Source organism: Solanum dulcamara, chromosome 11, assembly GCF_947179165.1.
Source record: "Solanum dulcamara chromosome 11, daSolDulc1.2, whole genome shotgun sequence".
In the NCBI taxonomy this organism is placed as follows: domain Eukaryota; kingdom Viridiplantae; phylum Streptophyta; class Magnoliopsida; order Solanales; family Solanaceae; genus Solanum; species Solanum dulcamara.
Genome location: NC_077247.1, coordinates 40316611 through 40330608, shown reverse-complemented (window position 1 = coordinate 40330608; position 13998 = coordinate 40316611). Strand labels below are relative to the sequence as shown.

Below are 13998 nucleotides of genomic sequence, written 5' to 3'. Positions count from 1 at the left end.
AAATGCCTATTCTGTGTTAGGATGTCAGTTGGGGTATAGTTTTGATTCTCCCATCAGAGGGTTAGTGTGAGTGTCACTCACGATCCGATTTAGATCATGACATTTTTACATTTTTAGCATGAATTATACTATTTAAATTTTTATTGGTATGTGATCTTGAAATTATAAGTACACACCAATTCATAAATCTTAGCATGAACAAAATGTTGAGCAATATAAATCACAATTCTAAGGCAAACATTTCAAAAAGAACACCGAAACTAAGTAGTCACATATTTTAACATCACATATTTTAAAAATAGATTGTAAAAAAATGAAACTAAAATTCAATCAATATGATTCAGTACAACATTTACTAATCAAGAATCACACTTTAGTCTAGTAGATTGTTGTGATGCTTTAATTTCTATAATGTTTCTTTCTTAATATGCGGAATATTACACTTATTGGAACCTCCAGCTAGTATAATCTCTATCACACACGATTATAGTGTCAAAAAATGTGGTGAACATTAATATCGAAAAAGATTCATAAGCATTGATAACGACACTAATAAGCTTATTACTATTTTTTTTAACCTCTTTGTATTGTAAGTACAGAATAGTATTGAAAAATTTCAAATTTAAAACATTCAGATTATAAGAATTTACCGAGTGACACATTAGACGAATGTCAAATTCATCTTGTGATATCGCTTATTAAAATTCTTCATCATCTAAACTGACGTGAGTTTGTGCATTTTCTTGCCGAGTATATATTGAATAAATCGAGTCGTCACTTGACCATCTCTTTTTGATAATATGAATAACTTATTCGATTAGATATGATCATATAACATTCCTATTTAATGAACTTATTGATTTTGTCTCTAGAGTGCCCGTAGGTCGATTGATATTATGTCTTTTTTGCTTCCTCTTGTATGACAAAGGCCATATATCATTTTTTTAAGAGAACAACTCAATTCCCAAAACAACAAATCGTGATGGAGCTAAAGCAACTAAAACATTACTTTGACAATATATTTTACTCTTGTAACTATATATTGACTCTTTGAATAAATATGAACCATTTATGGGAAGTAACTTCCTCTCATTCCTCATATGTTTACAATTTAGAGATGTTACACATATCTGAAAAGTTAAAAAACATTATGAGAATTGAGAATAATGTATTTTTTTAATTTTCAAAACACATATCAAAAAATCAAATCAAATTGACTGAACTAAACTTCATTCGATATCTACAATCGAAAAGTGAAAGACCAACATTAAACTAAAGTTCTTAAAAATTGTAGTATAATAGATACAAAACTGAAGGTTGCTAAATGAAAATAATGATCTAACTTTCTAAAGTAGCACATGCATTTGCCCTTAATTGCTATTTTTTCAAAAAAATTAAATATAACACATCACATCACATCACATTTTTATATGGACCACTTTGGCCCAAAAAAGGCACACTACTGGTTAGCTGTTGCAGATTCTGTGGAAGGAAAAGATCAAAGGTTTGATTCTGTCTAGACAACAATTTTTAGAATTGTAATCATAATTTATTTTAAGTTAATAAAACATAGAATCTTTAAAAAATTAGTTCTAATAGAACATAGAATCTAATTAATTAATTAATTAATTATTATCAACAATTAGTTCTAGGATATATTATCAGAAGGCTAAGAAGTTTTTCTGTGAATACCAGGAGGGAAAAATTAACGGAATCGAAAATCAGTGAACTCCATTCTTGCGCTTCTGCAGCCATCCTTACTCCCCTACCCTACCCCCAATCTTCCCCCCACCCCACGACTGGCCTCAACTTCTTCCCCTGTATTCCAGGAGGTCATTGATAATCTCTTTCATCCTCAAATGCTGAAGATAATCGCTTAATTTCTCAACTTCTCATCTTTTGTTGTTGAATTTCTTCAATCTGCTTCTTGAGGTTTAGCTTCTGTCAGGTGGGTTTGCATGTATGGTTTCATTTTATTGGTAAAATGTATTTTTCTTGGTTTTCTTGCAATATTTTTCAGATCTGTTCTTGCTAGGGTTTTTTCAAGAATATGACCGCTTGGGTGTTACATAATTGAGTAATTTCAAGATTTGGTTTTGGGGTTATGGGATTCGATGTTTTAGGCATTTGGGGTTATAGGGTGGGAGGAATTAATTTGATATTCGATTATGGGGTTGTGAATTTCTCATCAAGTTAGCTCCTTTTCATTTCTTTAGGGTCTGGGTACTATTTATTTAGAGTTTTTCTGTCGATTTTTCGAGAATTGGAGAGACAAAAGGTGCCAATTTTAGCATAAGGGGGTAATTGAACCTTTGTGAGAGGTACTGAGATCATGATGCCTTAGGTTTGACTCCTCCCCATCAGCATTTGGGTCTGTGTCTAATGTATATGTTGGTATTATTCTTACTAGTAAAGTTGCTGCCGTGTGTTTTTCAAGCCTTGGAAACACCCTCCAGCAGAAATGCAAGGTAAGACTGCGTACAATAGACCCTTGTGGTCGGGCCCTTCCCCGAACCCTACGCATAGCGGGAGCTTTAGTGCACTGGGCTGCCCTTTTTTATTCTTACTAGTGTGGTAAAGAGGGTGTCCTTTGATATCCGATGGTGAGTTGTAAATTTTGTAAATATCTTCCAACTGCTTGGCAAAAGAAATTAGCATAGGGGGACATTACAATCCAATTACAGATAAGTCATTCCTGAAAATTAATTTTATTTGAAGACATTATTTATGTGCCTTTTAGGCTTTCAAAATTCTCCCTCTTTGAGTTATCACGGAAAGAGTAAATGTATAAATGTTGTTTTAATGATGCAATCTTTGGCACCTCCACAGCACCAGCCAAAGGGTAAATTAGTTTTTGAGTTCAAAGAGGACTGATCGCTTACTATTGCCCTGTCGCTTGAGATAACTTGATAAATAAGCTCCCTACAGCTACTAGTATATGTAACTTTGATAGATGAGTTTGGCAGTTGTGCATTGTTCCTTTATTGCTCGGACTCTTCAAAATCCTCGTCACACCTGTGTCAACAGCCATGGGTGTGGGTGTGAGATTCTCACCGGATTTGGTCAAAGTACCTTTGGTACTTTGACTACATTTATGACCGAGAAGTATAGATTGATTGGGTTTTTGGTTTGATTTTCGGGTGTATTGTCATATATACAAATGTTTTGCTATTACACAGGATATCTTATGCATAAAATATTAGGTGTTTATAGGGAATTAAATTTTATTAGTTTTAGTTCAATAGCGAATTAATCAAGATATATACAATAGGTGTTTTTAGAGAATTAAATTTTATTAGTTTTAGTTCAATAGCTTTAATTAATCAGGATATACACTTTATATGTCATAATCTACATTTATTGGGGTATCCCGTCACCCTTATCCGCACTCGGATCCATACCCCCGAATCGTAAACTTTATGTGACAAAGAATCCGATTGTCAGATTCGCACCCGTATAAAATACCCGCACCAACTTAGCATTGTGCTTCCCGAGTATCTTGGTTTCCAAGGAAGAATCCATTTGAAAATGATCTCAAATTTATTACTAACATCTAGCAATTAATTATGGTACTAGCTAGTAACTTTTTGGAGGTAGCCAACATTGATATGCTGAAGATACAACTTTACGTTTCTCAAAAAAAATCTAGCAATTAAAATTTTCTTTTTGAGGGTTATTACAGGCGGAGGTACCTTTTGGCAGTGTTTTTTGTGCCTGTTCTGAATGATGAATGTCTAATTCGCCTCTAAATTTCTCGTGTTGGTAGGAAAATGGATGGGTCAACAGTCCAAGGCACCAGCAGTGTGGACTCATTTTTACGGAACTATAAGCTCGGGAAAACTCTTGGCATTGGATCGTTTGGCAAAGTTAAAATAGCTGAACATACCTTAACAGGGCACAAAGTTGCTGTCAAGATTCTTAATCGTCGAAAAATCAGGAACATGGACATGGAAGAAAAAGGTAATGGAGTTAGGAAATGCAGTCACTTTTCCCTTACTATCCAAAGTATATGAGCACTGTCTCTTCTTTTTACCCCTAGTTTTTAAGGGAAAAAAGGTAAGAGGTGGTGAGGTTGGAAGAGGGATAACCTGAATCTTGGAAGGTGAACACTGATGTTTAACCTCCTATTTGGCCTGTTTGTTGCCTTCATCATTCCTCCTCCATTATTATTATTATTATTATTATTTTGATTTTCTGTTCTATCTTTTCTGGAACCCATATAAATGGATGATTAGATTTTCAATTGATTTAATTGTGGTTGAGCTTTTCTTGTACTAAAACTTAATGAAAGGAAAGCCTGTTGTGACGATAATCTTTTATTCTTTCTCACACAAAAGTTGCATTAAACTCCATATATCAAACTTTTGATCTCAAATCTCTAGGTGCTTGTGATTTGATTAGACTATGCCCAGTGGGATATACCTTGATGGAGGATGATTTTGTTCTCAATGATTGGCCATTACTTCCTCTTGGTTCTAGGCTACAATTATAATTTTTTTTTCTGTTTATGGATGTCTGGACTGTGTAAAGAGTTTTATATTGCTGACATTCTGCAGTCCGAAGAGAAATCAAAATATTGAGATTGTTCATGCATCCTCATATAATACGGCTTTATGAGGTCATAGAGACACCATCAGATATATATGTTGTGATGGAGTATGTGAAATCTGGTGAGCTGTTCGATTATATTGTTGAGAAGGGCAGATTGCAGGAGGATGAAGCTCGTAATTTTTTCCAGCAGGTGGATGTGCCACTTCCTTGCATGTTTTCGTGCTGTTTAACTATTTGAGTAGTAATAGTATTCTAATTCTTATAAAAAACAGATAATTTCTGGTGTGGAGTACTGCCATAGAAACATGGTGGTTCATAGAGACCTTAAGCCTGAAAACCTCCTTCTGGACTCCAAATGGAATGTGAAAATCGCAGATTTTGGTTTGAGCAATATCATGCGCGATGGTCATTTTCTGAAGACAAGTTGCGGAAGCCCAAACTATGCTGCCCCAGAGGTACTGAAGCTTCTGATTCAAGTTAACAGCAATTATTTTTTTGTGGTTCTGCCTAACTGATTGAAAAAAAGAGTTGCGATTCAGCTCAATATTTATAGTGTATGCTGCATTTTGAACTTCTCATTATTTTTTTCTGTGCTTAATACATAGTTTAATCCCCCCACCCCCCCACATGTTGTGCACCCAAATCCCCTTTACACACCCCTTGACCATTGGAATCACTGTGCACACCAAACATTTCCAAAAGTGTGTCTAATACACAACAATTTGTAGTACATGTGGTCAGTATGTATTTTACAAACAAAATAAGTGCGTGACAAAATGATTTGATAAAGTAACTGCCTAAATCATTTTCGTTTTAAGTTTTCAAGCTTCTTTAGTCCTCTTCCTTCCCAAATTTATATTCTAGCAAAGAATACCCACTTCAACGTTCATTGTCAACCAAGAAATTTAGGAAGAAAATTTCAGCCAAATTCAGCAAGGAAGACCCATTTCAACCTCCACTTCACCCATTTTAATTAAGAAAAAGCTTGTAGTAACTGAAATTTTGAGCTCTTTATTATTGGGCTCCTCCGCCCTCCATTTTTGACTACTAAAGAAGGTGATCACTGGTCTTTTTTCTCCATTGATTTTGGATGATGAAGTTGGAAATTATAGCTTTTAGAACAATTGGAGAGAACTCAACAATATAATTTAATGGCCAAGAGGAGGAGAAGAAAACAATCCAGGTAATTCCCAGATTAGTCTTGTTTCAAAGTTGGGAAGAAGAAGAAGAATGTGGGAGAATAATATTAAGCTATAATTGTTGATCTTTTGGTAATTTTGTAGAGTATGTTCTTTTTACGTATATATTGTGAAATGTGTTGGGTTGTGATTGGTGTGTGGAATACACTTATCAAAAGAAAGTGATGAAACACCAAAATGATGGTGTGTATTAGACATAGAGGTGTCAAATTCGGCCCAAACCCATTTGGCCCACCCAACCCGCCTAAGTTTTAATTGGTTGGGCATGGGCTACATTAAAAATGAGTTATGTTTGGGCATAACTCATCTTAACCCATGACACAAGCTAGCCCAAACTCAACCCATGAGGCAGCCCAAACTCAACCCATCATTTTTCAAACTTCGACATCAATTATTAGAGTTCAACTCATGATTATCCAAGATAAATATACAAGTTTGAATATGGTATTATGTCATCATTAGATTATCTTAATATTTATGACTTCTCCCAACTTATTTGACCTTTTTATTCCATTAATAAAAGAAGAATGTCATTATATGGAGATTTTATGCAACATGTAATCAGCAATGATATTACCTTTTCCAAATTTTCTCTAAATTTTTTGACCTATATAACGACTTACTAAGAAAAAGGACTCTACTTACTTTCATCTCTCTTTTTTTTTTTTTGTATATTTCCTTGTTCCATATTGAATATAATGATAATCACCATCAATATTATAAATGACGGATATTATAATTAAAAAATTAAATTGCTGGGATATGAACGAGTATTTCTATACTATTTGTTAAGAAAATTAATTGAAGGAGTTGCCTAATTAGTCGATTCTATTTTACGGTAAAGACTTACCCTATTTACCCTTTGTATCATATATAGGGTAATTTTGGTAAAGAAAGAGAAATGTTGTCTGCTTTTTTTTACTCTTTAAAGAACATATTTTAATTGGACAAGTTATCATTCAATTATTTTCTAATATTTAAAATTTTAAAATCAACATTAAATCTTTACTAATTTAAACTATTAACATTATCCAATTTGAATAGGAAGCAATTATGATTTTTACACCAACAAGGATTGTGGTGGAGTGGTAAGTACTCCTTTATTTTTAACCTGCGGTCTCGGGTTCGAGGCCCCCTGGGTATGGATTCACCTTTGTTAGGGAGCACTTTATCTCCAATGTGGAAATTTCTGGCATGATTGCGGATTTAGTCGGGATCCATTACCGAGATCGGACACCAGGTGGGGTTTGGGGGAGGGGGGACCAAAATAAATAAATATGATTTTTACGCGTTAAAATTAAATGCAAAGATACATAAAAGTTGTGTGCATTAAATAGGATTTTGACCAATTTTAGTTTGTCCCAAAGTAAAATTCTACATATATTTTAAATGTATATTTTTACTTTGGAACAAAACTATAATTGGTCAAAATCCTATTTAATATATACAACTTTTATGATATACATTTAAAATATACATTTAAATCTACATATATTTTAAATGTATATCATCAATAGAATTGGTGTCAGACATAAACAACTCATTTTTTCCAATACTCAATTCAAGATACAAACACCACAAAGGAAAACTTCTAAATATTCCTAAATGGTTACCATTTAGGACTAACTTTTTATAATAAGTACTTTGTATGGAGATTTGTTTGTGGATATATTCGGTCGAGAATGTTTATTGACATCTTTTAAAAGGAAGAACAAAAGTTGGGCAGGTTGGGCTATGACAAGGGGCAAATGTAGGTCCAAATTATGGAGCACGTGAACCCATGGTCTCTCCACAAAATTTGATATTTTTTGTACATATTTTCTTGAATTGATCTAATATTATCTCTTGGCCCTCATACTCCAAAAGATTGAATGGTGTACTTGGTTGAATGTATGAGTTTTTTACCCCAAGGAATAGGGATCTATTCCCACATACTACTTTATGTTTTCTCTTTTTTTTTAGTTGTGCACCCGTGTTTTAGACTTCCTAGATCTGCCTCTGGCTATGACCCATTGTTTAGCCCATCTTGACCCAACTCATCTTAGCCTACTTGGCTTTGGCCATGGTTGGGCAAATGACCCATTTATGGATTCAACCCATCTTTGCCGAAACAACCCATTTGCCACCCCTAATAAGACACACTTTCTGGAAAGGTTTGGTGTGTAAAGTTATTCCCATGATTAAGGGGCGTGTAAAGGGGATGTAGCAACTTCAGGGGATAAACTATGCATGAAGCTTTTTTTCCCCTCAAAAAAGTGCTTCTTAATTCTTATGCTGATTAAATTCTCTCTCTCTGTAGGTTATATCAGGTAAATTGTATGCTGGCCCTGAGGTAGATGTATGGAGCTGTGGCGTTATTCTATATGCTCTTCTCTGTGGCACCCTTCCATTTGACGATGAAAACATTCCCAATCTTTTTAAGAAAATAAAGGTATATTTTAATTTACTTGAAATCCAGCATGTTAATGTTGATCCTTCATGTGAATTTATCCTATATTGATTTAGCTGCCCCTTGGCTTGAAATTATGTGTTTTCCAAATCTGTGACCTGATTGTAGTCCGACTCCGTTTCATGTTGGCATTCAATTCAATTTGGTGGGTAAAATGACTACAACTTTTGGCCTCATATCCTAACTTTCATTAGTGCATATGTGATAAGTCAGATGTTGTGTGGGTGGCTCCACTTTTCTTTGATGAGGTTGAATATGTTGTGGATTTATCCCATTTTTACTATGTTGGTCACCTTTTTGTTTTTCAGTTCTGCCCTTCCAAATGTATCATGTTCAGGAAAAAAAAAAGATTGTTTAGATCTGCTGGGACCCAATCTCATCCTTTTTGTTGTTTTGAAAAAGTGGATGGAAAAGGAAAAAGAAAAACGATTCTCCATTGGAATGAATTTATGCTCCCTGTCCCTTTCACAAAAAAAGGGAGAGATTAGTTGATAAATTTGTTGAATCTGTTGGGGTTGATCGCAGACAATTGCTTAACTGTATATCAATTTGTCTTTAGGGTGGAATATATACTCTGCCCAGCCATTTATCAGCTGGTGCGAGGGATTTGATTCCAAGGATGCTTATAGTCGACCCAATGAAGCGAATGACTATTCCTGAGATTCGCCTGCACCCTTGGTTCCAAGCTCATTTGCCACGTTATTTGGCCGTACCTCCACCCGATACAATGCAACAAGCAAAGAAGGTTAGATTGAATGTACATCTGACTTATTAATGATTAGTCTTTTTCGCCTTAATGTTTCGCATGCAACAAGTTATACATGGTGGAATAGAAATTTTCCCCAGCTTTCACTTATTTGCTATCCCATATAAACGGCACTACAGCAGTATTCTGTTCATCAAACAGAGCTTATTTCTCGACTGTTATGCGATGGAAACTCTGAGAATAATAATGCTCAGTTAGCTATAGAATCACTTTAGGTGTTTTCATATCTTCTTTTGCATCTTTGATTGCCTTAAATGGTAGATTCCATGTATTTATTCTATTGACACCTTTCTGTCCCCCTCCCCTGCACCCAGTTAACATAATGAAAAAGTGAAAAGAATGATCAGGATTGCTCATATATCTTGCGCAGCTTGTATAATTTAGGAAATGTTGCAAGTACCTGAACAATGGGGAAAGTTTACAATTGCTGTGGAAGTTCCTGTCATCAGAGCCTCATAAATCTACCTTTGGTAAAAAGACATTGTAAAAATAAATTTAGAATAAAGACATTAAGAACAAGTGATCAGCAGTTTCCCCTTATCAAAAATACACAATTGTGCATCTTAAAGAAGGGTTGTCTTGCTGTCACAACCATGTCTTGTTGGGCTAGATATTCTCCTTAAATGTGTTGATCACGATATCCTTGTCCACTCATCCAACCTTGTTAGTTCTCTAGCCCATTTTTGTAAATAGCATGTTTTATTTAATAAATCAGACCCATTGGGTCCTTTGAATAAAAATAAAAATAAAAATTATTAGTTCTGACCTCCTTGACCCTTTTGCTTGTGACAAAGTCCTACTCTAGTTTTGTTGTTGTAGTTTTACTCCAGGTCCATTCTGTGAACAACACCAGACAAATATTAGCAGATAGTTTAACTGATTATATGTATGAAATGCTCCCAAGGGTGTGGACTTCTGGTCAATAAAGTGGGTGCAAACCTTGTAGATCAGAGTCTCCTTGATAAGAATCGGGTTACTTGAATAAACAAGAAAATAATGCGAAAGCGAAAATACTAAGATTAATAACAAGATATTAGAGATGGGTGAAACTTGAGAATAAAATCCCACAAATTCTAAAGTAGTGCTAAGAACCTTGATTGATGTTATCATTAAAAAAATTAGCGGATTACAACTAATTTATAATACTAATAGAGTCAATTCAAGAACTTAGATCAAAAGGTGATGTAGATCCCTATTTCGAAGAATTAGAGAAATTATTAGTTAAGACTAATTACCTTCTTTAATTTACAAATAAGAACCAAAGATATCAAGTTAAGAAATTAATCTTACCTCTTAAAATTTTTTCTTATAAGGTTGTAAGATAAATTCCAAATAGCCATACACAAAGTGTAAAGAAGAGAAACTGTCAATTAATAGTAATGTTGTCTAGACAAAAATAATAAAATCTACCCCTATATATATATAGGGGAAAAGCTATCCCAAATAGAATGGGACTAGAATCTACTTTTCTGGAAATAAATAAAATCTAACTAGGAAACTTTAAACTAGGAAATTTCAGCCCCATGTAGGCCCCAATCTTCTTTTTTTGAGATGTGGGCCCCAATCTTCTCCCGTTTGGGCTTGGACTTGAACCATAAAATGTGTAGCGCTCAGTCCATTCTTCTCCACAATTCTTGGACTCGTTCTTGGGCTTTTCTTCCATGATAAGCATCTTCTTGATTTCCCATTGAAGCCCAACAACCTTGGCTTGCAACTCCTTAGCTGGAGACCTTGACGATTGTCTTCCTAGGGTTTCTACATCATCATCCTTGTCCATGGAACTATCAGTTGGTGCTCAGAGTTATCAGGTATGTGCTGGTGGGAGGTAGTAGGAGCCTAGTGAGGTGCGTGCAAGCTAGCACAGATACCATTGCTGTTCAAAAAATTTGTATTTAGGAAATTTCTATATTCATTGATAATTTGATATGCTTGGGATCTACATCATCATCCTTGTCCATGGAGCTATCAGTTGGTGCTCAGAGTTATCAGGTATGTGCTGGTGGGAGGTAGTAGGAGCCTAGTGAGGTGCGTGCAAGCTAGCACAGATACCATTGTTGTTCAAAAAATTTGTATTTAGGAAATTTCTATATTCATTGATAATTTGATATGCTTGGGATGTTTTGGTGCATCACCTCATCTTCTTGGTTTATTTAATTATTTTTCCAATTGCTTCTTTTGTCACATTCAGTTACAATTTGACTTGTATGGTAGCTGGGGCGTTCTTTACGGTGACTTCATGGGTTAAGCTTTTTGTATGACCTTACAGCTCTTAACATGGTTTCCCAAACCAGCAGAATTCTCATCTAGTCAAAATATCCTTGAAAAAAATTTAATTGCAGATCGATGAAGAGATTCTTCAAGAGGTGGTTAAGATGGGATTTGACAGGAACAACCTTACTGAGTCCCTTCGCAATAGAGTTCAAAATGAGGTAAATTTTCGTTATCAGACATCTACTTTTTCCTGGATTGCCCTTTTCCCTCAATTCTTGTTGTATTTCAGGGCACTGTTGCGTACTATCTGCTACTTGACAATCGCCATCGTGTTTCCACTGGCTATCTTGGAGCTGAATTTCAGGAGTCCATGGTGCGTCTTTGCTTGTTTTTACTGAATAAAGCTGCAGTTTCTTTCGATCTGCTTTCGTGATAAGTAGCCCATTTAGTTCGCCAATATTTAATGAGTTTCTTCTCCACAATTATGTCGCATCTTTATGAGGGACACTGAGTTCATCAACATTAACTTGGGTATATAGTTGTGGTTGATTTTTTTGCCGTTAAATATGTGTTTAATTGGATGTATAAAATGCCCTTACAGGAATATGGTTACAACCGGATCAATTCTAATGAAACTGCTGCTTCCCCTGTTGGTCAACGCTTCTCAGGAATAATGGATTATCAGCAAGCTGGTGCAAGACAGTTTCCTATTGAAAGAAAATGGGCTCTTGGCCTCCAGGTTGGTTTGCTGCCTCATGCAAATAACTAACTTCTCTCTCTCTCTCTCTCTCTCTCTAAATAAAAAAGCTAATCATTGGGCATTCGTACTTCTTGTATAATGGGGAAATCCAATGGCGCACGGTTTGGAACTCGGTGGATAATGACCCTGCTCCTCTACCTTCTCTTGCCCCACTAGACTGAAGCCCTGGGGGCTGGACGTTCATACTTACCCCACTAGACTGTGAAGCCCTGGGGGCTGGACGTTCATACTTATTGATTAAAAAAATATGCAAATGGATATTTATGTTAACATGTGAGCGGAGGGAAGGGCTATGTGCAAGAGTTTTGTTCTTATTTTTATGATGGAAATTCAATTGAAGTACTGATAATCCTTGAAAACTTCCCAGATCCTATTTTGTATTCAAACTGATTAGCTTTGAAAACATCTTGTCGATTCCACCGATAAATATAGACTCATGCAGGTGCAGCCTCTGTTAATTTGATGGGTTCTTAAGTGAAATTTTCTTGACTATTTGCGGTTTGATTCTGTTCAACAGTAAGCTATACATAATAAACACCTTTTTGGTTTTTGCTACAGTCTCGGGCGCATCCACGTGAAATAATGACTGAAGTTCTGAAAGCTCTGCAAGAACTGAATGTATGTTGGAAAAAGATTGGTCAGTATAACATGAAGTGTCGATGGGTTCCTAGCATACCTGGTCGTCATGAAGGCATGGGTATTAATTCCATGCACGGGAATCAGTTCTTTGGAGACGATTCTTCCATTATTGAGAATGATGGGGTCTCTAAATTAACAAATGTGGTCAAGTTTGAAGTTCAGGTAATGAAAACTTTCATGGATCATACATCTAGTTTCTGTGTAACTTTTTTATACAGGAGTACATGAATGCTGCTTTGGCCTTAAGATAGAGTTTAGAGGCATTTGTGTATCATGAAAATAAGAATGCTTTAGTAACATGGTCAATCTTAATAACATGAACGAAGAATTGGGTGAGAAAGAAGTTTGCACTAGCAGGGATGAAGTATTTTGCACATAATTGGTGGAAGTCTCACTTGTTGAATGCCTGTATTTTAACTGCTGTTGTGGTTCTTCTAAGTGGATGTCTATATTTATTTTATCACGTAGAATGGCAGGATTTCAGCAACTATTAATCTGTATGTATCCCAAATTGCTAGCTTGCTTATTCTTGGTGCTTGCCAATGTGTTTTAGATGCAAATCTTTGGAAAATTACTTTAGACTAAATCTCACACCGTGTCAAATTTTATGATACTGTAAATCCAAGTTGCTGGTCTTTTTGTTAGTTTTTCCTCTATTGTTAGAATTTGAGGGGGATTGTCATTAGTGAATCAGAAAAATGGCTTTTTAGGTTGGTTGCAACATCTGAATGCATACCATTTGGTCCTTATGTAATCTGAAGAGGATCAAGTGTTATTCTTCGGGTGATTTCATCACATCCGTCCAAAACCTTGGTAGACAAAGTTACCCAATATTTGTGTTGGTAAGAGGTAGTAGGTACTGTGGAATAGCCGAGGTGCATGCAAATTGGCCGGAATACAACAACCAATGAAAAATATTCTTAAGTGGTCCGTGTTTCAGAAAGCAATAGAGTTTCTATTACCAGTTTTCACAAAAAAAAAGAAAAGAAAGCAATAGAGTTTCTCTATTATTTGGATCTGCTGTTTTTCTGGGTCTGTTTTCTTGATTACAGCACAGCTTGTATGGTTCTGAAATGTGTGTTCCTTTGGTGCAGCTGTACAAAACCAGGGACGAGAAGTACTTGCTGGACCTTCAGAGGCTTCAGGGTCCACAGTTCCTCTTCTTGGATCTGTGTGCCGCTTTTCTTGCGCAGCTTCGAGTACTTTGAAGTCTCTGAAGTATGGAGCTTTGTTGGAAAGCTATGTGCTTGTATATAATTGGTATACCAGCTCAGTTACTGCATTTTGTCTTGTTAACAAATTTCACCCTGCTTGGTCAGAGGTGCCTAGCAACTTTTTTTTGTTGATTCGCTAGGAGTTCTAGCTTACTCTTTTTAATGTTTCTTCTTAACTTTGTCAGTGTCTATGGAGTTTCAGTTATCTA

General features: G+C 35.5%; 1 protein-coding gene across 2 annotated transcripts; it reads left to right on the top strand.

The window, feature by feature from the left end:
• The first annotated feature begins 1408 nt into the window (after nt 1-1408).
• Nucleotides 1409-13998, top strand: LOC129872855 (SNF1-related protein kinase catalytic subunit alpha KIN10-like). 2 transcript variants are annotated; one of them, XM_055947792.1, is made up of 11 exons: nt 1409-1504; nt 3767-3960; nt 4557-4741; nt 4824-5006; nt 8050-8181; nt 8759-8944; nt 11305-11394; nt 11466-11549; nt 11778-11915; nt 12495-12737; nt 13670-13998. In XM_055947792.1, exons 1-11 carry the CDS (start codon nt 1431-1433, stop codon nt 13781-13783), a joined length of 1623 nt encoding a protein of 540 aa, XP_055803767.1. In that variant the 5' UTR covers nt 1409-1430; the 3' UTR covers nt 13784-13998. The 2 variants fall into 2 exon arrangements, with proteins under 2 accessions (XP_055803767.1, XP_055803768.1); XM_055947793.1 differs by lacking the exon at nt 1409-1504 and adding an exon at nt 1631-1948.

Coding starts and splice junctions, on each gene's coding strand:
- LOC129872855 (XM_055947792.1), top strand. CDS start 1,431: ATGGACCACTTTGGCCCAAAAAAGGCACACTACTGGTTAGCTGTTGCA. Junction 3,961..4,556: donor CATGGACATGGAAGAAAAAG/GTAATGGAGTTA, acceptor GACATTCTGCAG/TCCGAAGAGAAATCAAAATA. Junction 12,738..13,669: donor TGGTCAAGTTTGAAGTTCAG/GTAATGAAAACT, acceptor CCTTTGGTGCAG/CTGTACAAAACCAGGGACGA.